Source organism: Sciurus carolinensis, chromosome 16 (assembly GCF_902686445.1).
Source record: "Sciurus carolinensis chromosome 16, mSciCar1.2, whole genome shotgun sequence".
NCBI lineage: Eukaryota > Metazoa > Chordata > Mammalia > Rodentia > Sciuridae > Sciurus > Sciurus carolinensis.
The window spans coordinates 58201931-58229441 of record NC_062228.1 but is presented as its reverse complement, the minus strand read 5'-3'; the positions used below and the strand labels follow the sequence as shown (position 1 = coordinate 58229441).

Genomic DNA, 27511 nt, shown 5'->3' with positions numbered 1-27511 from the left:
ACCCCATTCCTGCTTTTCTCTCTTGGAAGCTGGCTTCCCTCCCCTCTCTGGATCCCGTCCTACCCCAGCTTTGTTCCTTCTTCTCACCTCGGACCTCTGGTCCGCCTCTCTCTGCCTCTGCTCGCAACCCTCATCTCTGCCCTTTTCTCAGGCACTCTAACCTCCGAGGTCTCTGTCCCCTCAGTTTCTGCCCCCTTCTCTGGGCCTCTTTCCTCTCCGGTTGTCTGTTCCCTCTCTCTTCTCACCTTTCTGTATTCCCATCCTTGTGCAGATCTCTGCCTCTTCTACTCTTCTGCCTCTAAAACTCATCTTCCCTTCTTAATCACCTCCCTTCTTTGTCTCTGCTCTACTCTTTCATGACTTTCTTTTGGGTCTCCATTTCTCTCCTTCAGCTCCTCTCTCTCAATTTCGCTGTTCCCCCTCTGGTCACTTGCCCCTGGGTGGAGAGGAAAGAACGCCGGCTCTGGCGTGAGAAACCCTCTGACATCCGAGCCCAGGATCCCCCAACCTAGCTTTGTGATATTGGGAAGGGCTTAACCTCTATGCGCACCCTTTTCCTCATCTGTAATTTGGATCAAATTAGATAACACCCAAGAGACTTCAACCCAGCCCGACACAGAAAAACGCTTTCATTAGAAAAAGCCTTTCTGCCTCTTGCAGCAGCCTCCAGTAGTTTCTTCTGGATTTCTGAACTGCGACCTTCTCGGGGAAACTATCCGGGTGCCAGGAGAGAGGGGACTAGCAGTTACCGGGCGGGATGGAGAGGGGTTGGGGAAGGGTCACAGGTGAAGCGAGGAAACAATCAAATCCACCTGACCCGCTAGGGGTCTGACCGTCGTTCAGTTCCGCCCTTGAATGGTGTCCCAATGACTCACTCCGGGCAGCAAGCAGAGCTCACTGAACCCGCCTGGGTACTGGGAGGAGCTGGGGCAGCTCTTGCGGACAGGTCTCTGATTGGCCTAAAGTGGGCGGAGCTGAGAGCGTGCAGGAAGAGGGGCGTGGCTGGCCGACTCCTGGAAACCTGCCTTTCCGGAGGCTGAGTCCTAATTGGCCAGTAGGTTGTGAGGGGCGGGACTATTTATCAGGGGCAACCGAAAAACCAAGGAATAATCGTAATCCTACCAACCATCCGGAGATCCCCCCACTCCCATGCTGTGTATTGAACCCAGGGCTCTGCGCCTTCTAGACAAGCGCTGTATCACTGAGCTACACCCGCCTCCAGCCTAAGTTGGTCTAATTTTACAAATAAACAAAGACTGAAAGGTGCAATTTCCCCTGTGATGGGTTGACAGATCTGGTTCCATGAGAAAGTTAAAGGCCAGACTCTAAGGGAAATGACTAAACAGACTCCATTTTGCTCTGAGACTCCATGTTATGTAGGAAACACTTCTCCCATGGGAACACCCTGCCTCTGTCCCCATCATCAGTTACTTAGTGTGACATGTTTAGCAATACAAAAAACAATTCTTATGAAATGAAAAATTTCTCTTTTGATTCCTATTGCTCTTAAACAATGTACCATGTGAACAGTGATTGTGTGGATGTAAGTTACCATTCTTTAGTTTGTACCTAGGTAATGGTCATTTTGACCCACTTCCCCCTCTGTTGATAATCTCATGTTAGTTTGTAATTTCGAAACATAACAACAGACACTTATGACTGATGTGATTTTTTGATATAAGAACCCCTGCAACCCTATGGCCTGGGCTGTTCTCCCAATAGCCACTTTTTGGGCATTGTGTGAGACAGTTAGCAGGCAGGCTTAATAAAGACTGACACATTTGGACTTCTCAGTGGTGATCTATCTGTTCTTAAGCTGCGCCCCATAACATCCCAAGCTGTCAGAACTAGTAAGAGACAGAAGGATAACTGGAATCTAAACTGTGTGATTATTAGTCTAGACTTTCCTTCTACTCTCAGGAAGAAACGGGTTAAAATGTAGATCTGCAGTTGCTGCATGCCAGGCATTCCCCCACTCCCCATTTACTGAAAACCAAACCCAGGACCCTCCAGGGCTCTACCACCGAGCTACATCTCCAGCGCTTCCAAAATGCTGAGGAGAAATTACCAGGGCTGACCTTGACCTTGGGGATTCTGCCTCAGTCTCCCCTCCCTGGGATTACAGGTGTGCCCCACAGGATGCCAGGCAGTGTTCTCAGTGCTGCACCTATATTTGTCCTTTTAATCTCACAACCTGGTAAGAAACCTGTTTGCTGGAGGGCCTGGCCATTGGGTACTGGCCTGGGTTCTTACCATGCTCTACTTTCTCCCAGATCCCTTGCCTGGCAATAGAATCTTTTTCACAAAATAGTACCTGGAACTCCTTTCCTCTCCACCCCCCGCCCCAACTCCCAGGAAAACTCAGTAATCCCCAATTTTGATTACTATCCACAGATGACAACCTTTGGACCCCTTCTCCAGACCAGAAGCTCAGGACTAAGGGCTCAAGGGTCTAGGAACCAAATGAGCTCTTTCCCCAAACCCACTGCTCCTCAAGGGTTCCCCTATTTTGGGAATGACTCAGCTGTCCACCAGGCCTGGACCAGACCCCAGGTGCTGTCCTTAGCCCTTCTCTCTTCACTCTCCTTCACAGCCTGTCAGTTTCCAGCACCACAACTCCTGCCCTGCCTCCCTCTGCTCTTCCCCTCCTCTCCATCCACCTGCCCAGCCAGCTCAGGCCTCATTCTCTCCTTCAGCCCACACCTCAACTCCTTCCATCTCCCTGCCTCTGCCAAACCCCTTCATTCACCCCCTCTCCAGGCCCAGTAGATACTTTTCCAGAGGGGGCTCTGCCTTCCCGTGCTCACTGCCCTTTCACAGACACTTGGGAGTGAATTTCAGGCTGGAGTTCAAAGCCCTCCATGAGCTCTTGTCTACTTCCTTATTTCCCACCACACTGCAGCTTCAAATCCTTCCCTAGCTGCAAATATTTTTCCTTTCCTTTTCTTTTTTTTTAAATCCCAGCAACTAGGTGCTGCCTTGCCTCTCTCCACACACACTGGTCTCTCTTCTACCACCTGGTCTTTACATAGACTATTTCCTCTGCATGACACTCTCCCCTGATCACTGTAACTAATCAGTACCTATTTTCAAGAATAAATGCAGATGTCACTTATCTGGGAAGAATAACTTCAGTACCATGGACTGTGTGCTGGACATAGAGTAGGTGTCCAGCGGTGTATTTTGCGGCGAGGAGGGTCAGTCTCCATCTACTCCCCTCCTCCCCCCAAATTATGTCTCTGGACACCTACTCTGTGTCCAGCACTCAGTTCATGGTACTGAAGTGAGAAGGGGCTTGTAGCATTATAATGTATCAAAACTGAGCCATGAAGATGGTAAATAGCAACAAGGGTGAGAGGTGCTGTGGGAGACAGAAGATTGCCCATTACTGACCTAGGATGCAGTTAGAACTTGGCCAACCCAGGCTCCTCCTACCCATGGGGTGGTAGCAGAAAAGAGTCAGAACTCTGGTGTTGGGACAATGCAGGAAGGAAAAAAGGATCAGGGAGGTGTCCAGGAGCCCCTTTCAAAGCAGTCTGGCAATGCTTGGGGGCTGAAACCTCAGAGGCTACAAACTAGAAGTCTAAAGGTGACCACTAAGCCTATTTTATGGTCCATATTGTTTTCAGTAATCTGAATGAGTTGCTCTGGCAGGCATTTATCTGCTTTCCCCATATGTACCCTTACTAACAGATTATGTTTGGGCAGCAACATGTCCAGCCCCAGGAGAGATGCTCAGAGTCCCAGGTCTCCCGTCCTGCCTTGTAGCTAGGGATGGTCCTGCAAACAGGCTGGCAAATGAGACTTCAGCACAAGACCATGGGTAGCTCTGGAGAGGCTGTCGCTTCTGTTATGAAAAGGAAGGTCATATCCCCTGCCCGCTGCAGATGTGATGTAGGAAGCTACAACTGCCATCTCCTGAGCATGAGGGAAGGGCCAAGAGAATCCCAGAGACCCTGGTTCCTGGGGCTGCTGTGATTCAGCTACGAGCCCGCGGCGGCCTGCCTTCCTCCAAACTAATAATTCTTAGTACTGAAACTGTTGTTGGGTGTGCTTTGCTATTGTTAAGAAACAGAGTCACCAACAGTAGAAAATCAGGAGACTTCACATAAGAACTCAAGGTGGGGATGTGGATCCTTGTGTACCGGCTATGGGGTGAGCCCAAATAACAGTGGCATAACAATGGAAGGTAACAGGAGGAAGCTGCCTGAGAAGCAATCCAAGGAGGCATGGCTCCCTGGGGAAGGAAAAGCCGCATCAGCTCTGCCTCACACTGGTGGGGGCTGCAGGTAGCAGAGCTGCAGGTGGGGCCAGGTGGGGGTTGGGGACTGGCCCAGCAGCAGGACTGAGAGCAGCAGCAGCAGCAGCAGGCCCAGGATCGGGGCTGGGACCAGCGGATGCTGAGTGACCCTGGTAGGGAGGCAAGAAAGGGCTTAGAGTGGGTCCTAGGGGAGCCACATCTTCGCGGTGTCTGACCACCGCCCCACTCTGGAAATGTCTTAAGGGCACACCTGAGTCGCTGGCAGTGCCGGGAGTGTAGGCAGCATTGGCCCCAGGGCCTCCTGGCTGGGACCAGCTCTTTCACCACAGGCACCAGGGCTTGCTGGAGCTCTGGCTCAGCAGAGCTGCTGGGGAGACAAAAGGGAAGGGAATCACTGAGGAGCTTTTTTGTTCGTCGCCAGTTCCTTTCCTGTCACTGTGGGTCCCATTACCTCTCAGGAGGGCTTCCTGGGATGTCTTCAGGGTGAGGGTCTCCAAGAGGGATTGGGGTAACAGTCTGGGAGGATAAAGGAGACAAAGCTGAGACACTGGGTCCTTGAGTGGGAGAGGCCCCGGGTCAGTCCACTGGCCTGTGACCATGCAGTGGTGGAGACAGGAGCTAGTGCAGCTGCTTCTCTGCGACACCCTGCCTGGTTGGGTTCCCAGTTGCACCAGCCTCTGACTGTGTGTCCCTTGGCAAGTCACCATACCTCTCCATGCTTTGCTTTCCCCACCTGCTGGTTAGGGATGATGACAGCCCCCATATCACAGGCTTAACATGGAGATTAAATGAGTGAATGCAGGGAAAAAAATGGGGCGGGGCTGGTCCAGAGAGCGCTGGACAACCGCGGGAGTCATTCGATATTGACTTCTCCCACCTGATTTTGGAAGTTTCTAAGGCCCCTGGGGGCAGAGGTCCTCTATAAGTGTCTGCCTCTGCTGGGTCAATAACAGTGTGGACACTCCTTGGAGGGACAGTCTTCTGGCTGATGCCAGAATCAGCAGATGCTGTAGAATTAAAGCCCTCAAAGACTCCTCCAGGGGCCAGGTTCGGCCCACTCTGCTACCTTATCCCCCATGTCTTTCTGGAAGGGCCCCTACCTCTTTGCTTCACAGATGATGATGAGGATGATAACAATAATAAACCAATAAAAAGAGAATACTAATCCCAATTACTATCTTCACTGCTACCAGTTACTGTGCCGGGCATGGAGCTGGGCCCTTTACCGTGTGATCCTTAACTCTAGGGGCTGGGTGAAGGTCATTGCTGCGTTATCTGTGGGATGCTGAGGTGGAGCTGGGGCCTGCCTCTGGGGAGGCATGGAGAAGGTGGGTTTTGGGGCCAGGCTTCTCAGAGCTAAGTTTCCTCAAGGGCGGTCACTGTGGCCCATCTGGACCCTGGAGTCCCAAGTATCCTGACAGGGCCAGACATTTGACCAAACAAACTAGTTCAGCTCCGGATTCCTGTGTGGGCTGTGCCCGCCTTACCTCCTCTCACCATTTCTTTCCTTTCCTTTGCCTGAGTCTGGCTTGTAACTTCACCTTGCCCTGCCACTGTGAGGAGTGAAGGAGCCAGAGTGTGCGGCTCTGACCAGGGAGCAACGGGGTGCTGTGCTCCTGAGGGCGTTCTGAGGCAGGCTGGGGGGGCCTCAGTGTGTGGGTGCATGTGTGTATGTGCATTTATGCAATCTGGGGGTGTAGCCACCACATCTGTGAGGCCATTGGTGTGGTGGCTGCAGCCCTGTGCCTGTGGTTGAGGGATCTCCTGGGAACATTCTGGCCGCCCACTAGGCTCCCGGTCTCCCTCATCCGCTCTCATTAGCTACAGTGAGGACCTTGTTATTTCTTGGCCAAACGATTTTTCTTTGTGCTCCTGAGGAGTCGGGGTGTGGGGTGGGGGCTGGGGAGAAGTTGGTAAGTCAGCCTCTGGGGGCTGGGAGGGGTGCTGGGACTGCCTACCGTGACCAGGCTCTCCACTTCCTCCTCTTCCTCTCTTCTGGACAACCTGAGGGTCAACAAAGTTACTGCAAACACCCTTCCTGTCTGCCTGCTGTGGGTCTAGGAGGTAGCTTTTAAAGCAGGGTCTTAAAACAGACCAGTCCATGAATGGCCCTGGAGGTGCCCTGCGTTAAGTACTCTGCAGAGGAATTTTCACCAAATCTTTTGTGACCCCCAAAACGTAAGGGGGCCTCTTCATCTCAGATTAGCTGTCTCAGCTGCTACTTTCCCATTTTTCTCCCAGCCAGGAGCTAAAGCTGGGCTCTCTCAGACCCAGGGCACATGCAGATGCCCTCCTGATTCCTGCCCAGTGGCTTGTGCCATTTCCAAAGGAAGCCTGGGTATTCCTGGGTCTCTGAGGACTGTGACTCCGGTTCAGCTCTCCCTGCCCCTAGAATTCAACTATTTGAGCTCTTCCCCACCCCAGATCAATTCTCCTAGGGTGTGCAAACTCCCAGCCTCTGCTCCTCCTTGGGTCATGGGTATCTGAGTCCTTGAAATGCTTCTTTGGGGACTCAGGTCTCAAGCTGCCCAGGCTGATTGCTCCACAGAGACCTTGCTCCCCAGATGTCCACACCACCTATCACTATGTTCACTGAGGACCAGGGATCCATCCCTACAGTCCTCATTATCACTAAAATTCTCAGGATTACACCTGTTTCCTCAACCCCCACCCAATACAGGATCTAAGCTTATAGACCTCAGTCCTGCCCCATCAGATGTAGCTCTGATCTTCTACTGAGACCCAGGCAGTTTAATCTCCATCTCCTCTTGGAGTCAAGTCCTCAACCCTGGCTACCTTTGGGGTCACAGTATTTACTACCTCCCCCACTCCCAGCTTCCCAATCTGTGGTCACAAAGCTCCCCGACTCCGGAAATGCGGATGGCATCAGCACCCCCCTCCCCCGCCCCACCGCTCAGCCCCTTCTTCTCTCTATTCCTGATGACGCAGGTAGAGGTCACAGCTCCAGAGCCCCTAGCCCGCCCAATCTCAGCTCTTCCCAGACAAGTCCAATTAGAGGCCATGGCAGGCAGTCTCATTAGTTGCTGCAGCAGGAACCTGAAAGAGGGGAGGGGTAAGGGGGAGGCACCACAAGAAACCAGAGGCTTCAGGTTCAGACATCCAGTGCTTTCTTCATGCTCAAGGCCTGTACTCACAGGACTGGGAATTCAGGAATACAGCTGGAAACTCATACCAGCCCTATGTGATTCCAGAACACTGCAGGATCTTCCAACTCACTGGGAACTCTCCAAGGGCCTGATCTGGGACTCATTCATCCCAGGGTTCCCTGGAGGCCACGTGAAAGGTGTGTTCAGTGAGACAGTGACTGAGACACTGAGCTGTCCCATCTGTCTGACAATTGTGTCTTCTTGTCTAAATGTCTCCTGTACTAACTAATCCAGTCCTATAGGGCCCACTCAGGCATCACCTCCTTCAGAAGCCCCCGTCTGGCAGAGCCAGGTGCGAATCTCCTGGAACTGTCTGGGTCAGGGTCTGTCTTCCCCAGACCCAAAGGCACTGAGGTCTGACTCATCTCTAGTCCACAGGCCTCAGGGTCCCCTCAGCAAAGACGTGAATGAGTGAGTGAGTGGAGTGGCACATGACTCCCTCAGGAAACTTCCAGTCCCTGCACTGTGAACATCCATAAACGGGATGTCAGAGGCAGAGGAAAGGCTCAGTAGGAAACAAGCTTCTTACCCCCTTGATGGCACCTTTGTTCCTTCTTCAAGGTGTGCTGGCTCTCCCTCGGAGTTGCTCTGTGGAAACAAAAAGGTCAGCTCTCCCCTGACTCTTCTCACTCAGACCACTATCCCTGAGGCTCAGTCACGCCCACCCCTGCCATGCCCACTCTCCCCCCCAAGTCCAGACTCCATATACAATGGCTCTCCTGGATGCAAGCTGTCCATGAGTTGACCACTGTCTTCTAAATTCTCTTTTCCCCACTACTTAGAGATGACTCTATCATCCCTCTATGGGCAGAAGCCCAAAATGCCATTTTTCTTGATTCTGCTAAGTCTCCTTTTGCTGTAGGACTCAATAAACTAGGTCCTCTAAACCCTTGGGATACCCCCCAAATCTCTCACGCTCACCTGGGCCCAGGAATTCAGCATTTCCAACCCCCTTCTCCTCTCAGTTTCAGTGTTGGGCTGGCCCCATTGGCTCTCCTCAGGACCCAGGGACCTGTTTTCTCCAGAGACATCTCACTGTTGCCTATGACCTCCACCACCAGCTTGACACTGTTTTCTAAATACATTGCCTATGGCTTTTTATGCCCAACTGCCTCTGGTAGCCCCCTGTTGTCCCTCAGGATGTCACTTCATGGTCATAAGATAAACTCAATGTCTTTCCTTCCCTTTTCTCATCATCACTCCCTCCCTACAGCCCATCTGTCCCCAGCCCTGTCCCTCCACCCTAATTCTCTGTCCCTTTTTCTCTGTCTCTACAGTCCTGGTCTGGAGCAGGCTTCATCCCCTTTGCCTCGACCTTTTCTCTGGACTTACTGCCTCCAGTTGGTACCAGATGGATCTTTTTATGCTCAGAGCTGATCTGGTACCTCCTTGCTCACAGCTATTTTGTGGTTTTATGGAAAAAGTCCAATCTTGTAGCTTGGTAGGGTTCCTAATTTGCCCAGCCTCATCCCTTGCGGTCACCCCCGGATACCCTATACTGCCCAAGTGTAGTATGTGGGTTTATGCCCCAAGGCCTTGCACAGGTTTCCTGGAAGGCCTCATTCCTTGAACCACCTAGCATCTTTTTATTTCTCAAAATAAATTCATGTCAGTTTCACTTTGATTCCCTATTCGCCCATCTCCAGTCACTTTTTCTCTGAGTGCCACCGTCCTGCATTGGAGTGGCCCACCTGTGCGCTCCATCAGGCCTTCAGCATTGAAGGGCCTGGACCTGACGGACCCAGTTCTGTATTCCCTGGGCCAGCCTGGGTGGCATTCTGAGGCCTGGGATCAGCCTTCCTCACAGGCCTCTCACTCAGGAGCACCTGAGAGCTCAAAACAGAAGCCCAGTCTAACTTTCATTTTCTCTGAAGGACGTGGCTCTGCCCCAAGAGGCTGAGAGTGGACCTGTGATTTTCTTTGAACCTTGGTTTTTCACTAGTAGTAGGATGACGCATGAGAATGCCCACCTCACAGAGATACAGGAGAATTATGTGAGAAGCACTGGTATAAAGAGAGATGCCCTGGCCTCTCAACCCAGGGAAAAAGGGACCAGAGGAACAAGTTTCTCCTTAAGGATAATGAGGCTCTGAAGTGGTATAGTTTTCAAGAAAATACAATATTTTTTATAGAGCTGTGAATGGCCCATGGAGTTGTTCTCCCTTTCCCAGCTCTGAGACTTTTGTGGTCTCAGATACCATCCCCTGCTCACCTGTGCCCCAGTTGGGACTTCAGATGGAAATTCAGTTTCCTCATGGGGCTCACTGATGACCTCCTCCCACTGCCATACTCCACACAGAGGACTGGAGAGCTCAGAACCTGCCATTTCCTGTTTCTGTGAGGAAGTTGTTTCTGAGACAGGGAGGGTCACACTAATGCAGAAAAGGTTAGAGATGGAGCTGCAGATGGGCTTAGTGTGGGGCTGGGACTAGGATGGGAGGTGAAAAAGGGCTGGTATGAAGCTGAGGTTGGGAGGGCATGGAAGGAAGAACAGGAAAGGGTTTGGTGCCAGGACCAGGGATTGGGTTAGAGATAGTTAAGGAATAGACGGTTCTGGGGGCAGACAGGATAGAGATGGCCAGGGCTGGGTCAGAGTTGGGCCTGGCACTGGCAATGGCTTTGGGGCTGGGATCTGAGATACTGAGAAAGTTAGAGAAGCTTGGGAGCCTCTTTGGCAGCCAATTTCCCAGGGCTCTGAGGCCATGGGTTGGGCCAGGTGTGAGAGTCAGAGCTGGGTGACATTTGGAGTTTCTGTCTTGGTGGCCCCCAGGATATTTCAAGGGTAGTAGGCTCACCTGACAAATGGCCTCAATCTCCAAGCCCAGTGATGTGGGCAGCAGCGTGGTCCAGCCCACTCTTCTTGCCTGGGCCCCTTCCAGTAACCTGGTCACACAGACAAGCACGGGAAGGCCATCTCCCAGCCTGCCTGCAACTGCCAGTAAGCCTGCTTGGGGTCCCTGTCCTGCCCACCCTCAGTTGGAGGCCAGGGTGTCCCTGACCTTGGGCTCCCTTCTGCCTCCTCCCACTTCCAACATGCCACTCACTCTTCTGGCCCCCCACTGGTCTGATTCAGCTGCTCCTCCAGGTGTGAGATTTCCCGTCTCAGTTCCTATGAGGGAGGTGGAACATGGTGACACGTAGCTCTCCACTCTGACCCCCCCAACACACACACACACACACACACACTGGGCTCCTCTTCTGTGTCCCCTTCACTTCCCCAGACAAATATCACCACGAGGCCCGGGGAAGCAGAGAGAGAAACCTAAGAGTTCAGAGAGAGGCAGAAGGCAAGAGGAACCCAGAAGGTACAACAGCCAGGAAGATGAAGAAAAGGAAGGCAGAAGCAGAGACATGGAAAAGTGGGAGACTGATGGTGCAAGACTCAGAGAAGCACAGGGTCTGAGACCAGAACCCAGAGCTGCCCAGAGACAGACAGCCTTGACCCAGAGGCAAAGACAAGAACTCTAGTGAGCCTAGTAGACACAGAGATGAGGGGAGATGCGGGGGGGAAGACACCACCAAGAGAATGAAATTGAGAGATAGAGTGAGGGAGGAAGGAAGGAATAGAGAAAAAGTGAAAAGAAAAAGAGATGGAAGGAGAAGAGAGCCAGTCACACAGCAGGGATAAAAGAAACCAGATGTGCAGGCTTGAAAAAAAGATCCATGGAGACAGAGAGAGGCATGGGGAGGAGAGGCAGCAAAATTTCAGAAATGACCAAAGTGGAGAGGGCTGAGGCGGGCAGAAGGCGGTTGCTACCTGCGTGGTCATTCTGTACTCCTCCAAGGTCTTGGCCAGGCTCTCTGTGTGGCGAGTACGCTGGGAAAGCCCAAAGCTGACTGAGACTGGGCCCAGCTCCCCAGACACAGGGGCTACTGGTGGTGGGGTCTGGCTAGGGTTCAGGGGGAGAGCTAGGGCCTGAGTAGAACACTAGAGAAAAGGACTTCCAGATCCTGTGGAATCACACTTGTGACCTGGGGAAACCCTTGGACCCCTCTGGTCTGTTTGTCCAGAAATCAGATCCAGGTGGGCTTTCCTTGTCAGACTAGGGGCAGAGAATACATGGCAGGTATACATGGAAGGCAAGTCCATTTCCCTCCCCAGTCCCCTCACCTCGGACAGGATGGTGTCTCGTTGGCAAATGAGGCGTTCATACTCACAGAGCTGCCGCTGCCAAGGAAGGAGCCTGTCCATCTCTCTGGCCTCCCCGTTTCCCCCTTGGCATTCCCTCCCTCTGGCCTGCCCCACTCTCCCAGGGCTCTCTCCTCAAACACCCAATTCCTGGTCATCAGCTACACTGAAGGGAATTTCAGTCCAGCTGTCTGGGTAGCCCTGGGAGCCTGAGAGCTTGATCCTGATGGAAGATCCCTGCTCTGAGCAGGTCTCAGTGGTTCAAACTGGTGATCATAAAAATGGTCCCAGGGATGGTGGGAGGTTGCCAGGCACTAGGGAGGGGCCTCACCTTCAAAGCATCCTTCTCTGTGGCCAGCTCCTCATTCCTCCTCTTCACTCCATCCCGCTCAGCCAGTAGCTTCCCATTCTGGAGGAAGAGCCCACCAATCACATTCATACTACTAACAGCTGACATTGGATGAACACGTGATGTGCACCAGGACTCATCCTATGCACTTTATAAGTTTTAGACCCTTTAATTCCTTCAACCATCCTACTGGGACCTCAGCTTTACTTTCTCTGTGTGTGGCTTCCCATCAATAAAAGGGAGATAAAATAGGACCTACTTTGTGGGACTGCTATGAGGGTTAAATGAGTTAATAATAATAATTTTATAATTAATTTTATAATTTTAATAATAATAATAGCACTTTGCATATGTTAATGCATTTCCTATCTTGTTTTAAAGACAAAGGCAACTTGGGCACAAAGGGATCAAGCAACTTACCCCAGGTCACACAGATACAAATACATGTTGATAAATATTGGTGAGAACAAAGCATTTAGAATAGTGTTATGAGTGCCTGGCATGTGCCAAATGCCTTGATAAATGTTAACATTTAATATTGGTTTATTAAACAATATTTACCAGGTATTATATATCATGTGATATATACACATTTAACTTGTTACTATATTGTTTTGGTGGAGGATTGAATCTAGGGTCTTACTCTTGCTACACAAGTACTCTATCACTGAACTACATTCCCAGCCCTTTAAAAATTTTGTTTTACTCTTGAGACAGTGTCTCTCACCAAGTTGCCTGGCTTGCCTTGAACTTGATCCTGCTGCTTCAGCCTCCCGAGTTTGTTACAGGCACATGCTACTTGCCTGGCACAATTTTTTAAACATACACACAAGAAGTGTAACAAAGCACCATTATCCATATTTTTTATCACCCAGTTCCAATTATTATATGAATTTCCCTTGTTTTATTTCTTCTCTTAAACTGTATTTAAAGCAAGCTCCAGGCATCATATTATTATACCACAGCTACTCTAGCATTTATCTCTTACTTGAGGACTTATTTCCTTTAGCAAAATCACAATGCCAGTATTACCCTCCCTCAGATGAACAGTGATTCTTAGTATCATCTCATTCTGTGTGCTGTTTTCATTTTGGTCATCTCACAACTGTCTGTACCTTTAGTTTGTTTGAATGAGGATCCAAATAAGGCCTGCCATTGACTGAAACATTTCATTTCTTTTAATGTAACAATAATCTCTGCCTGGTACTTTTTAGGCCCTTCATCTGTGGAAGAAACCAGGTCATCTGCCCTATAGAGTTGGTACATTTGCATTTGGCCAACTTTATTCTTGCTGTCTGTGGTGAGCCAAGCAGGGACACTTAACCACTGAGCCACATCTCAGTCCTTTTTGTGTTTTATTTAAAGACAAGATCTCACTAAGTTGATGAGCCTGGCTTTGAATTTGAGATCCTCCTGCCTCACTCTTCTGGCCTCTGGGGACAGGTGTGTACCAACTCGCTGGCTGGGCTTTTCCAGACTCTTGTTCTGTGCTTTCATAAGAACACTTCACAGGTGGCGCTGCACAAATCACATGTACCCCTCAGGAGAAATGCCATGTCTGGTTGTCCTAACTATTCCTTCTTCTATGGAGGACATGGGAGGTAGAGACCCTGAAACTTGGCCAAGGTCATATAGGGGAAAAGTGGACTCCAACCCCAATCTGTGTGACTCTAAATTTTGGGTTTATTGTCCTCAGACTGCTCTGAGTCAGATGGAGCTCTGAGGGAGAATGGGGCACAGAGTGCATCAGTTTCACCTTGGCCTTAAGGAGCTCAGAGTAGATGATGCTAATGCACCAGGGGCTCTGAAGAGGCTCAGGGCCAGAGGCCCTCCTGAGGCAGCGTTGTTGGACTGTCCTCAAGGGCGATGGGAGTTATCTGGGAAGAAACTAAGGCCAGGCGAGGGCAGCCCACTCCAGACCTCAGAACTAAAGAGCCCAAATTTCAGTCTTAAGTCTTTGGGCACCAAAAGTCTCACAAACTGCACTGAGATGAGTATCAGGTGGGTCAGAGGCAGTCCAGAATTCCCCTTCACCCAAAGCACTCCTCCTGGTGCCCCAGGGGAGACAGGCCAGTTCCTCTGTCTCTCTAGCCAGCTGGGCTCCAAGTCTTCCATCAGCCACCCTCACTCAGCCTCAGCAGGCCTGGGCTGCCAGGTGAAGGACAGAGGAAGGACGGGCCAGGAGTGCTGTGTCAACATCTGTCCACCTGGTGGGGATTTGCAGGCCGGATCCTGGGCCACTCTGCAGGGCTCCTGGTTACTCAGCTGCTCCTGCCTCCTCCTACAGTAATCTAAGCCAGCTCTGTAGGTCCTCCAAAGGAAGGCTGCCCAGACCTTCAGAGCCGAAGTGTCTTGTTACTCCAGCATTATCCTCTGTAACTTGAGAACTCAATCTATAGATGCTCGCTAGGCGGCTGTGGGCAAGGGGAGGGAACCAAGAATAGCTCTAGTTTATCGAGCGAGCACCTAGGATGTCCCCAGCACTGCTCAGGCACTTGATCCGGCAGTGGGCCTTGTGGTGGGGGTGGGGTTCTGGGGGTAGGGGGTTAGGGACCACTGGCTGCATTCACCCTTCTTGTTCCTTTTACTTTTATCAAGGATCCACTCTGGCAAGTACGAGTGCCAGCCTCAGACTTGAGGATGAAGAAGGAAATCTTGGCAGACTTGGGGACAGACTTGGGGGACATGGCTGGTTGTCAAACCCAGTAGCCATACTCGTCCTTTCTTGCTTGTTTGCCTCCTAGTCTAGCTAGAAGCTGAGGATTCTCCCACCCTGCTGTGATCCAGTTCCAGTCGGTGAGATAAGATAAGCATGCTGGGGGTGAGGAGTGGGGAAAGGAACAAGGGGCTTCTGGAAAAGCTTTTCCTTTTGATGAACAGCCATCAGAGGTGTATTTGCTGGCACCTCCTGGTCCTGCTTGAAATGAGAACAAGGGGTTGGGAGCTCTTGCAGTCATTTGTGATAATGAAGCCATAGGCAGACAAAAAGTCCAGTGAGTCACCAAACCAACCTAGAGACCACCTCCTTAAGACCCCCCCCTCCACTCCCATAGAGGGTGGGTTTGAACCCAAGGCATCACACACAGTAGGTAAGTACTCCACCACTGAGCTGCACCCCCAGCCCCTTTATTTTATTTTGAGATAGGATCTCATTAAGTTGTCCAGGCTGGCCTCGAACTTGTGATCCTCCTGTCTTGGCCTCCCAAGTAGCTGGGATTACCATGCCCAGCCAGAATCTCTTGTTAAAAAAATGAATGTCCTTCAAACTGAAGTTGCAGTTTCCTTGATATTCTCTTCATTGGAGCTGAAAGTGCTCTGAACCCATCAGTGGCCACGTTACTCACATCAGGGAGCTGTTTGGCTAAAATTGTTGGATGCCAATGAACTGTGAGGATGAGGTTCTTCCAGGGAAAACTTCTTCCTCATTCTTAAAAAAATGTTCTGGAAGAACTCATCATATCCTGTCTGCACCCGTGCCTCACACTGTTGCAGCCATGCTGTTGTGAGATTCTCACTGCTCCAGGGGAAGAGATATTTCATGGAAGAGCCACAGAATACCAGAAAAATTTTGGATTTCAATGTAAAAGTCATAGACCAGATGTTGGACAAAGATTTAGGGGAAATACATGATATGCTCAGACTAGACAGAGATCCTTAGAGAGTAGGAGAGTCAGAAAATATAGTAGACTGAAATGGGCCCAGAGCCATTCCAAAGCCCTGAGTTAGCTGTGACGATGAGTGCAGTAGACCACAGAACCCCTGGAGAGCTGGAGGTCTGAGACGCCCTGCAACCCCCTTCTCAGTTCAGTCTTAGAATCACAGAGGAGTAAGAATAATAGAGTAGAGATGACTGTCGGGAATGGAGGAGGCCCCCCTGAAATCCCATGTTGGCTTTCACAGGAAAGTGGCCAAAGCTTCCCTGTGGCCATGAAAAAGTATAGAAATGGATAAATGAGAGCCACAGCCCAGATGAGGGTCCTGCCAGGAGATGCAGCGAGGACCAGTAAGTCCAGAGATCTGAAGGCCATGCAGGCTTCCCCATGAATGTAGTGGTGACAAAGGCTGAGAACCAGATGGAATGAAGATCATCAAGCTTGTGAATAACTGAGGGGACAGATGTTGAGGACCTTCTGCTTCCTGGAGCAGTAGGACCCTGTGTGGCAAATTAGATGCCACCTTGGTCAGGGGAGCAGGGGCAGTAGTGATGAGTTTCATCAATTGATGAATGTCAGTTTCAACCTAAGAGCACTAGATAGGCCCACAATGAACTAAGATGATGTTTCCTGTTTTAGATGAAATGGAGCTTGAATTAGACTGAATTTCATATGATGTGGTAAGACAATGGGCAAAATGCTGTCATTTAATCATTTCAAACAGACTACTGAACAGATAACCCTCCTCCTTGGTCTTGGAGAATAAAATTAAGGCTTGGGAGCTGGGGTCTAGTTCAGTGATAAAGAGTTTGGCTAGCTTGCATGAGGCCCTGGGTCCAATCCTAGTACTGCAAAAACAAAAGCAAAAACAAAAACTGAAGTTTAGAAAGGAGAAGTCACAGATTTAAAGTCTGTCCCTGGTGTAATTGGTAGAGATGGGTCTAAATTCAGGATTGACTTCAAAACCTTTCAAAGTCTATGTTCTTTTTTTTTTTTTTTTCTCCTTAGTTCTGGGGATGGAATCCAGAACCTAGTGCTCTACCACTGAGCCACATCCCCAGCCTTTTACATTTTATTTTGAGATAGGGTCTTGCTTAGTTGCCCTGGCTGAGCTTGAACTTGTGATCCTCCTGTCTTAGCTTTCGGAGTAGCTAGGATTACAGGTATGCAGCACCACACCTGGCAAAGTCTATGTTCTTTTTACCATAAACAAATGCTAACATACTAACTCTTAGGGAGCACATCCTGTGTGTCCTGACCTTGTTTGAGGCTCTCCAAATTATCTTCTGGTTTAAATCTCACACAACCTGAAGGAGATGCCATTGTTTTACTCATTGTATGGGCAAGGACAGTGAGGTGACAAGAGGAGAAGGAAGGGCACATGCTTGTGTATGTGGCCTTACTGGGAACCCAGGCACTAGCCCTGTGCTTCATACTCTTGTCATCAATGCAGTTCCCACTCTGTGACCTCAGGGACTTCCACATCCTATCGGGATGCGGAGGTCTCCCCCTGCAGGCTTTAGTTTGAATGTAGGCTACTGGAGGAAGCAGGGATAGAGCCAGGAAGCCCCTGTGGATGGGGGAAGAATGGGTGGGCATGGGCCTCAGCTTACCTCCTCCTGCAGAGTCTCCACCTCCGCCACCAGGTGCTGCTGCTCCTTTTCCTGACCAGAGAGAGGATGAGGGCGTCAGATGCAGCCTCCTTGCTCTCACAGCACCCTTCTCCCAACCAGGGAACACACCAGGGCCTGGGCCACTGAAGAACAGGGCTAGGGGAACGGCTGCAAATGCCCCGTTACCACGAGAATGGTGGTAGGCAGGTGTGGGAATGTCTGGGGCAAGTAGGACCTGGAGTGAAAGAGGAAACCACGTGACCTCAGCCCTTCCCACCTCACAGCCAGGCTCTGTTGCTCTCACTCCAGGGAGGGAAGAGGCAGGGCATCTTTGTTTGCCAGGGCCAGCACCCACCGTCTGCCGGGCCTGGGCCAGAAGTCTGCGATTCTTCTCTTCCAGGCTCTTGGCCAGAGACTTCAGGTCCTCCAGCTCTTCATCCACGGCCTTGGCAAACTGCAGAGCCTGCTGGGAACTGAGCAGCATAGGGGCAGAGGAGCCATATGAAGGGCAGGAAGGCAGAAATGCAGAGTTAGATCTGCTCAGAGAGACACAGGGAAATCTCAGGCTGGAGTAGGGAGTGCAGAGACCTAGAGGTGGGGAAGCTGAAATACAGAGAGAAAAGGGGGAGCAGAGACAGAGGGAGGAGGACAAAGATTCAGAAAGAAAAGAGAGACAGAGACCAAGAGATAGGGGTGGGACAGAGACCCCAGTTTCAACCTAAAAGACTCAAGTGGGGGGACTACAGAGAGTGGGAGACTAAAACAGTGGGACTGTGATAGACATAAGGCACGAGGAGCACAGAGAAAGGAAAAAGTCAAAGATATGGAGAATCAGAGAGAGCTGGAGAGGAACAGAGAGGTCTGAACTCAGAGGGAAAGGCAGGCAGACCAAAACTGACAGGTTGAGACATGAGCCAGAGAGAAACGAGAGAGAAGATAAAGATGGGGGAGGAAGAAATGGACAGGTACAGAGTCAAAGCCACTCAGCAGAAGCAGAGAGCAAGACTGGGGTTGTAGAAAGACAGAAGCAGAGCTGGGGCACAGCCACCTGCGAAGCTGCCTGCGCAGGGCCAAGATCTCCTCTGTGAGGCGCGCTGACCCCTCCTCGGCCGTCTCCACGCTGCGCTGCAGTTTGGCATTCTCCCCGGCCAGACGCCGGTTACTGAGCTCCAGGTCCTCCAGGCTGCTCAGAAGGTCAGCTGTGGCAGGCCTGGGGGTAGCAAAGGGGCTGTGGTCACTGTCAAGAGTCCTGCCTCCTTTCCCAGGTCAGTGTAGGTTCTGGTGGTGGGGAGGGCTCTTCTGTAGAAACAGAAACAGGAGTGAGACTCCTCTGCTCTTTCCAAGCTATTAACAAGGCCTGTGTGCCTGGCCCACATCCCCAAAGGACCCCAAGCCCCACACCAGCCTGGGCAGGCAGGAGAAAACAGGGCTGGGGTGGGAGAGGCTGGGTGGGGTCTGAGGATAGGTACATCTCGGGTCTGGTGTCTTCGCCTCCAAAGCTCTCCAGGTTGGCTGGCTCCTCAGCTTCTGGGCATCCTGGAGGGAGATAAGAGGGTACTGGTGACCTTAAATGTCAATGTGCCCCAGGGCTCCAGGCTCGCCCTTCCTCTGACCTCCATGACTCCCTTCACTCTAGGTGATCTCCTGGGCTCCCAGGGCTTCAGTTACTCCCATCATAAAGACCTCCTGCTCATCATCTACCCTGAGCTCAGACTGGATCTTCTGAACAACCCCACTTTCCTATTCTTTAATGCCCAACACTGGGCAGCACCTCAACGTCCCCAAACCTATTTCTCTTCCCAGTTTCCATGCTGTCCATCATCCACTAGGCTCACCTGGCTCCCTCTTCCTCCTCAACCTGAGCCCAGGCCCATCCCTGTACCCTGATTCTCTGGCTCCACTCCTACTTTGTCCCCATGGTGCCCCCTGCCCTGGTTCAAGCCTTGCCCTCTCCCCTGGACCTTCACCACATTCTCCTCCCCAATCTCCTGGCCTCTGGTCTCCCATTCCTGTCCTTCCCCTACTTGGCCCAGAGTTCACCTGCCTCTTCTCAGCTCACAGCCTTTCCATGGCTCCCAGGCTGATGAAGGAGGTTTGAGATAATATCAAGAAAGCTGCATTTTTGGGGGCAGAAATATCACATGACCACTTTTTAGCAGACAACTGCCTAGTTGTGAGGTCCTGGACACAGGATAGTGAGCAAACCAACCAATCAACAACGAGGCAGAGGCCTAACCAGCTGAGCAGAACAGGCTAGGAGGGAAAGACCTGCAGGTTTGGGAGCTAGTGGAGAGCCAGGGAAGTGGGCCTGGGGCCTTCCCTGGCTTCCCAAGGTCAGAGGGCCTTTGGGGACCAGAGGGTTTTAAGGAGGTAGGCAGGGCCTTGTAGGCCTCTACAATAGGCCTGGTTTTGGGAGAGGGGTTAGAAAGAGGGAGGAAAAAAAAAAAAAAAAAAAAAACCAAAAGTTTAAGTGAGGATGGGGTGGGTAGTCACGGAGACACCTAGAAAGCCAAACTCACAGCTCCAGGCTAGAGCAAAGGTCCTTGCTTGGTTGTACCTTATCTTTGCTCTGCCCCATGGGAAGTCCCCCCACTGGCTGACCCTGGACCTGCCTGCTTCATTCTATATATAGTAATCTCACCAGATGGCAGCTGCTGGGAGGTCAGGGCTCCCTCCAGGGCGGTCTCCTCTCCGAGCTCTAATCCCCTGTATCAAAGGGATGAGGCTTAGGGCCCCCCTGCAGCCAACCCACAATCCTGACCTGTCACTACAGGGGGATTGTGGGTGGGAGGAGGGGACAGGTCAGGTGAGAGAGGCACTGTGGGAAGGAAGGTGAGGCCAGATGGTGACTACCCAGGGCCAGATGGAAAAGCAGGAGGGGCAGGGACTGGGTTTGGTGAAGAGATGGGGAGGGACCTCTGTCAGCCCCCAAAGCATTCCCCATATCTCCAGTCCCCTTTTATTTCTGTCTCCTGGAAGCCCTGTGCCTCCACATCCAAGGCATTTTGTCCTCAAGCTCCCCACCCCTATCTCTTCACTTCTTCTCAGTCCTATTCCAACCACAGTAGGTCCCTGGGTCTCACAGATGCTAGCTGTGTAAACAGGTATAATGTTGGCTTTTAGAAGGGCTTCTCAGAGGGGGAGGATGGAGAAACAGGGACTCACCCATGCAGCTGACAGGCAGCAATCCAGTCCCGCATGACGACCAGGAAGGTGTCCAAGTCCACAGTGGCCCCAGGGCCCTTCCCTTTGGGGTCCAGGCTTCGGGCCAATGTTTGGAGGCGTGTATCCTGGGGGCCCTGGCCTGTCACAGCCTCCAGGTATGCCAGCACGTGGGTCACTGCCACAGTGCCTGAGACAGAGCACACCATAATGCAGGTTGGGCTTGGGAGCAGGATGTCACTGGTTAGGTTGGTGGCATCCCTGTTCCACAGCTTGGCAGAGACACCTTGGGCAAGTCCCTTCCTCTCCTCTGACTCAAATTTTCCACTTGGAAATGGAACCCAGTCATCCCACCTCACAAAGTGGACCAACAAAGATAGAGTTGAAGGGTAGCACCTGTGTGCCCCACCAGGCATTATGGCTGCCTCCTTCCCCTCCCAGACACCAAAAGCCCCACCACCTTCGGTCAAGGTTCCCTAGTTCTCCTCATCCTGAAAGGCATCCATTCCTTTATTCATTTCTTTCCTAGAGCTTCTCACAATCATCCATTTGCTCCTCCAAGAAGATATAGCCCAGTCCTCTCTCTGTGACTCCCCGGTTCCCAGCCCCACCATCCTTTCCCTCTGTTCCCCAGACCCCCAACCTGCCCCTCCCACCTGTCCTCTGAGGGTCACAAGCTTCAAACGTCGAGTTGAGTATCTGCTCTTCTAAGCTGAGCAGTGGTCCTGGGCTCACCTCCTCAGGTTGCTCCCAGAGATACACTGAGGAGATAAGAGGGCCCAGCCCACCAGTCAGAGGAGCAAAGGAAAGAGGGTGACACCAGGTCCCAGGTCCCTGGGCTCCACAGAAGGGAGGGAATTCACTGGGAGCTACCTGGGGTTGGGGCTGGCGAAGAATATCAGGAAACTCTGGGTGGGGAGACAACGTGAGGGTCTTGGAGTAACTCCCCCAACCCCTGCCATGTGGGCCCTATCTTTCAGGCCGGAATTCCTTTGTGTCCAATGTGCTCAGGAGACCAGATAAGGAGCTGAGATCACCCTTGCCTCCTCTTTTCTCCACCCTCCCAGGCTGGGCTCAGAGAGGAAGAGGCAGGAGGACAAAGAGAGGATTCTGGGTGTGTGAAGGGGCCCAGGAGCCAGGAACAATCCAATAAAGCGCGGGCAGCCTGCATCGATTCTGCCTGCTACATCTCCGGTCTCCCAGTCTGCCCCAGGGACAATGTCTCTCTCCTCAAGGCATCCCCAGGCAAGGCTGGCATCACTGGAGCCCATGAACAGGGTTCTAAGATGTGGAGGGGTGGGGCAGTTCAAGCAGGGTGGGCAGTGACAGGGTGGTTAGGACTTGGATAAGGTGTCAGACCAACCTGGGCTCAGAGCCCAGCTGCACGTCTGTGGGCAAGAGGCTTCTCCTTTTGCAGCCTCAGTCACCACACTGGTAAAACAGGGGATGGGTCGAGCAACCCCCTTTACCAGGGCTAAGAGAGTTAGGTCTGTGTATGTGAAGGACACGTGTATGTCTGCTTGCCAGGGTCTGTTTGCCCACTACTGTATTCACCATGACAGCACACAGCAGGAACGCAAAATAAGCTCCACAACACAGGCGGATATTCTCTTCTCCAGGAGCCACTGCACTGGCTCAGCCTCTCTCTCAGGACTGGAAGTAACTTTTCAGGTTGCTGCTCTGGCCTTGGACAGCTGGAGTCAGCAGCTCACTGAACATAGGTTGCAGGGTTGGGTAACCTAGGCTCAGGCTTGATTAGGGTAAGGGTCTCTGAGCCTCAGTTGCTTCCTCTGGAAAAAGGGGGTGGAATTACCTCCCTCCAAGAGAAAAGTGAGGTAAAATCTCAACAGGCCCTGCCTGGCAGAGGTGCTGACATGTGACAGAGACTCAAAAATAGAACTGATTATCTATTGAACATTTAGTAGGTTCCAGGCCTACTAAACCATGGGAGGTTGCTATTTTAGCCCCACTTTACAGATGAGGAGACTGAGGCAAAGAGAACTTAGAAACTTGCCCAAGGTCACCTGTCCAACATAGGAATCACCTTTCTCATTCCTCTTAACTTTTCTTTGTTGTGAGAAAAATTTGCTCCCTTCTGGCTTGAACCCATTCTTCTGGGTTTGGCCCTTGGAAAGGAGAACGGGGACCCAGGGCTAAAGGAGGCAAGGTTTTGACTGCAGTCTGGTTTCTTCCTTAGTGTCCTCCCCATGTTATAGAGAAGGACTCTGTGGCCCAGTGAGTTCACCTGCCCAAGGCTGCTGCCCAGGGAAATCCGAGCTGGGTAGATTGTACTGGCTCTGAGGATCAGCACATCTGCAGTCCCTCTCCAGGGCACCAAAGGAATATTCACTATTTCTGTTCTGTTCTCTTTCCTTTATTTCCTTCCTCAGTGTCTCTACCTCTGTATCCCTGCCTCTTCTCTAGTTTTCTATCTTTTCCCCCATCTCTCTTACCAGTGTGCCTCTTTGTCTCCATGTCCCTTGCCCCCGTTTTCCTTCCTATCTTCCTATCTCTGTATTTCTCTTCCCATGACTTGGGTGACTCTGTTCCCTGAATCTTCTCTTTACTTCCTCTGTTGTACCTGTTTCCTCCCCCACCTGCTTTCTCCATCTCCATCTCTGGGTGTGTCCCTCCTTTTCCTTCCAGAGCCTCCCAGAGCTGGCTCAGCCCTTGCCCATGGTTCCTGGTGGCCGCACGCCCTCTGCTGGTACAGGTGAAGTTTGGACTGTGGTCACTAAGCCATTAGCCTGCCCTCTGGTTCCCTCACCCTGGTGTCTGCTTTTGACCCTCCTATCTGGAAAGTCTCGTGGGGCCAGGTTCTAGTCCTGGGTCTTTGAAAAAAGCTGCAGGTTGTGCTCTGGAATGCCTGGGAACCTCTAAGAAAGGGACCCTGCTTCTACCGTCAGACTGGGCTCTCCTGGTTAGCAGAGGAAATTTCTGAGGTGACCCAGCGGCTTCCTTCCAGGCAGGCTATTACACCCACGTGTCTGCATCCACTTGGCAACAGTAACTGAGTTCCTACCATGCTTCAGGCATTACTCTAGGCCAACTGATAGGGCAGCCACTTGCTACATGTGGCTCTTGAGCACTTGAACTGGGTTTTGGAGTAAAGTATACATTAGATCTGAAGACTTAATACCTCAGTACATATTAATACTGGTTACATGTAGAAAAGATACTAGTTTGGATATATAAGGTGAAATAAAATCTACTATTACCATTCATTCACTTGTTTCCCTTCCTTTTAAAATAACTAAAATTTACATAGTACTGGCATGATACTGCTGTGAGCTAGGCTCTCTAGGGATTGGGAATACCAAAGTGAATAAAACAGACGCTGCCTTGTGGAGCTCATGCTCTAGGGATGAGACAGAGACTAAACAGGTGACAAACAGATGCCAGTGCTATGAAGACAAGTGAAGCAGGGAAGGGGAAAGAGCGTGACAGAGCAGTTGCTTTGCCTAAAGTTAAGAGGTGCCACCCTGGCATCAACCTGAGCATGTAGGTAACTAGGGAAGGGTGTTCCTGGTGAGTGGCACAGCATGTGCAAAGATCTCTGCTCTTGCACAGCTCAGTCTTCCCAGAGCAGAGGAGATAGGTGGGTGAGTACATAGTAGGTATTTAATTCACCACTGCTCCCTCCTGCCCAGCCTGCTCAGCTACCTGAGCCACCTCTTCCAAGAGTTCAAATCGCAGCCTGATGCCCATTTGCCCCAGCTCCCTCCCCTTCCTCCAGGGCAAACAGAGGCCCAAACACCTACTTTCTGCAGCTGAGCCACCAGCCCGGCCCTCTGGTAGGTCCATTGGCCACTCTCGCCGTTCCATAGCCGATAATGAAGCTACCAGCCTCCCTCCATCACTGCAAGGGATGGGAAAGGGACCAGCTGCCCAGAGAGCTCCTGGAAGGACAAGAAGGGAAATGGTTTTCTCAGATTAACCACCCTTAGGTGGGGACCTACCCGCCCACTCGTGCCCCAGGCCCTCTGGGCTCTCAGAACCTGTTTCCACCCGCACCTCAACTCGACAGCTCCCACTCTGATCTGTTTTATGAACTGGAAGTGTGGGCTGGCAAAGGGGACCTGAGGAGAGGGTAGCAGAGATCAAAGTGGGGGCAATGGATGGGAGTCACTGCTCCACCTAGGAAGATAGAGTGGACTCCCCTCCTCCCCATAGCTTGTCAAGTTCCTAGCCCCATCCCCTTTTTAATGAATCTCCTTTCCCACCCCTGCCTCAGGCCTGCACTGTCTTCTCCCTGGACTCTTGTCCCAGCCTCCAGTCTATCCCCATAGGGTCCCAGAGGAGACCTGCCCTCTTCCCTGCTCAGTGTCCATAGCTTCCTAGCACCCCAGGGATATTGCCTGGTTGGATGTGGCAACAAAGGCCTTGCATGGCCTGGGAAGCTGTTTCAATTCCTCAAATCACTTGATTTCCTAGCAACTCTGAACTATGTACTACTACCCACCAAACTGAACTGGCTGTTCCCACCTCTGGTCTTGCCTGGGTCCCCCTTCTTGTCTTCCTATCTCTGCTCCTCTGGCTGAATGAGGTGCTCTCTCTGGGCTCCCAGACAGCCCAGCAGCTGACATTCTTGCAATTTTATTCTGTATTTGGACCACTGTCCTTTCTTGCCAGTTTGACCTTGTCTTTCTCCTGCTCCTAGACCTTCATTGATACTTAGTGCCCCTGGACTAAGTCCCAGCCCTTCAGGCTGGAATAACACACAGAGGTCCCTGAAGCTCCTTGCCTCTTTCTGTCACTTTTCTTTCCACCAGCCCACCCCAGGTCCCTTGCCCTCCATGGCCCGAGGGAGCTCAGCATTGTTCTCCAAACCTGCTGCTCTCCATGTTCCAGTTTAGTATGGACCCTGGTCCCCCTAGGCTCTGCCCCATCCCACACTTCTCCTTGTTCAAATCCAACTCTGCCTCACAGGACCCTGAGGAACTTTCAGAGGTCCCTGGAGAGCTAGGGACTCCGTCCCCTGTGCCCCAAAGTGCTGTTTCTCCTCCATTATAACCAGGTTGACCACACCTGCTAGTCTGAACTCCAGGACACTTTGGGGAGAGAAAGGGACATTATTAGAAGTTAAACCAGACCATGAGTCCCTGGGGCCCAAGGGGACACTCTGGGCCAGGGCCAAAGAGGGTGGCAGGGGGGGCCTGTGTCCTTTCCCAAGCTGCTCCGCCCTTTTCTCCTCACCAAATGCTCCCAACACCCTGCTCTCCCTGCTCCAGACAGGATCCGACACTGCACACTTCTCCGAAGCTTTTAGAAGATTCTAGAAAATGAGAGCTCTTTACAGAGACCTCACCAGGAATCCTGGAGGGGGCAGAAGTGGCAAGGGCTGCCTCCCTGTAAGGGTGCCAACAGGCCCTGGAGCTCAACAAGACCCCACAGGGCCTGAGACAAGCCCCCGATGGAGCAGGGAGGCCCTTCCTCCAGATACTGGAAGCTTGGGACTTGGGCGTGGAGGGTGGCAGGAGGTCCTGGGAGGCATTCTGGGGAGGGGAGCCTGGGCTGGAATTCACGGGGTCTCTGACTGGATCTTTTGGGGGGCTCGGGATTTCTGGGAAGTCCTTGCATTTGCAAGTTTTACTGGACTTCTGAGGGGTTGCGACAGAATCTCTGCTAGGGTCTTGGGAGGGAATCTGCAGGATTTCACAAGTCTGCCAGAATTTCTAGAAGATTCTGACAGGATTTCAGGGGTCACCAGGCAAGATTTTCTAGAGGGTTCCTTTTAGCATTCCAGGAATTTGGTCAAGCTTTCAAGAGATCTTTTAACAGGATTTGGAAGGTGCTGGTGTTGGGGAGCCTCTCCTTCGCTTTGGGGGGACCTAGCCGGGATTTCCTGGGCAGACTATGACAGGGCTACTCTGGGTAACCTTGCTACACGCAGGGCGTACCTGGAGTCGTGTCCCCGTCTCGGGACACGGCCGAGGGCCAAGAACCACGAACGGCAGTTGCGCGTGGAGGGGAAAAGTGCGCGTGCGGCTTTCCCGCCAGAAACGTAAAGGGCGGTGCGGTTCCGAGGAGGCTTGGCGTCTAAGCCCCGCCCCGCCTGGACTCCTCCCAAGACGCAGGCGCACACCGGGGCCGGCGCCGGCTGCTCTTGTCCGTTACCTGTAACGCCGCGGGCGCGCATGCGTAAGGCCGTCCGGGCCCGGCTCTGGGCCCTGTGCAGGGCGTGCATGCGCGCTGGTCTGTGGCCGGTGGCGGGAAGGTGAGGCTGCACTGCTGTGCCCTCTTCCGCACTGGGCGTCGGTGAAATAGGGCCGAGCAAGGGAGAGGCGGCCTGAGGGATTCCGTGTCCATCCCCCACTTCTTATCAGCCAGCAAGCCGTGCCCTTTTTGTCCTGTATTCCGTGCCAGGTCGCCTGGCACCGTCACAATGATGTCTAGCCTCACCTTAGTCCAGTCTATTCCGGGGCCCTTTTATGACTCCTGTCACGCTGTTTTAATAGATCCCTGAAGGCTTCTTTCTCAAACCATTTCATTTATTCCTTTTCAGAGAGAGGGGGACAAAACTAACAAAAAACAACAAATGTTAGATTTTTATGAGTAGACAGAGGAGGAGAGTTACCTCCAAAATTGACTCCCAATAAGAATATTTGGGCTGGAGTTGTAGCTCAGTGGTAGAGCGCTTGCCTAGCATGTGTGAGGCACTGGGTTCAATCCTCAGCACTGCATCTAAATAAATGAATAAAATAAAGGTTAAAAAAATATTTGGGACAAAGATGTTCCATCCAAGGACTGGGTATGTTGTTCAGTGGTGGAGTGCTTGCCTACCACGTGTGAAGCCCTGGAATCTATACACACACACACACACACACACACACACACACACACACATAGAGTCCCATCCACTCTGCCCCTTTGCTAGGTCAGACTCGGAGAAAGAATCCTCTTGTTCATCCAACCGTCAGACCAGCTGTCACTTCAGAAAGCCCTTTCCCTGCTGCACTGTCCACTTACTCTGTTTTCGTGGTCCTCCTGACATGTTTCATCTATTTGTGTTTTATCTGTTATCCCAGATCCTACTCCCCTAATTCTGTTCTATGCATGAGGAGACTGGGTACTATAGCAGGCCTGGCCTATTGTAGGTGTTCAAAAAGTTTTGTTGAATGAAGGAATGAATGAATGGAATTCATGCCTCTTAACTACTGGGCAGTGTAAAGTGATG

The 27511-nt window shown here is 51.7% G+C and overlaps 1 protein-coding gene across 2 annotated transcripts; it reads right to left on the bottom strand.

Annotated features, from left to right (window-relative positions):
• Positions 1-1661: 1661 nt before the first annotated feature.
• On the bottom strand, positions 1662-26541 carry Kash5 (KASH domain containing 5). 2 transcript variants are annotated; one of them, XM_047530124.1, is made up of 20 exons: positions 26452-26541; positions 24096-24233; positions 20991-21095; positions 20338-20524; positions 19814-19878; positions 18642-18708; positions 18221-18382; positions 17528-17645; positions 17173-17223; positions 11889-11966; positions 11540-11596; positions 11186-11245; positions 10473-10537; positions 10224-10311; positions 9641-9763; positions 7958-8016; positions 6220-6265; positions 4713-4777; positions 4512-4628; positions 1662-4410 (listed from the first exon to the last, which is right to left on the bottom strand). In XM_047530124.1, exons 1-20 carry the CDS (start codon positions 26519-26521, stop codon positions 4269-4271), a joined length of 1863 nt encoding a protein of 620 aa, XP_047386080.1. In that variant the 5' UTR covers positions 26522-26541; the 3' UTR covers positions 1662-4268. The 2 variants fall into 2 exon arrangements, with proteins under 2 accessions (XP_047386080.1, XP_047386081.1); XM_047530125.1 differs by lacking the exon at positions 26452-26541 and adding an exon at positions 26235-26366 and having other exon boundaries at positions 4512-4655.
• Between the last annotated feature and the right edge of the window lie 970 nt (positions 26542-27511).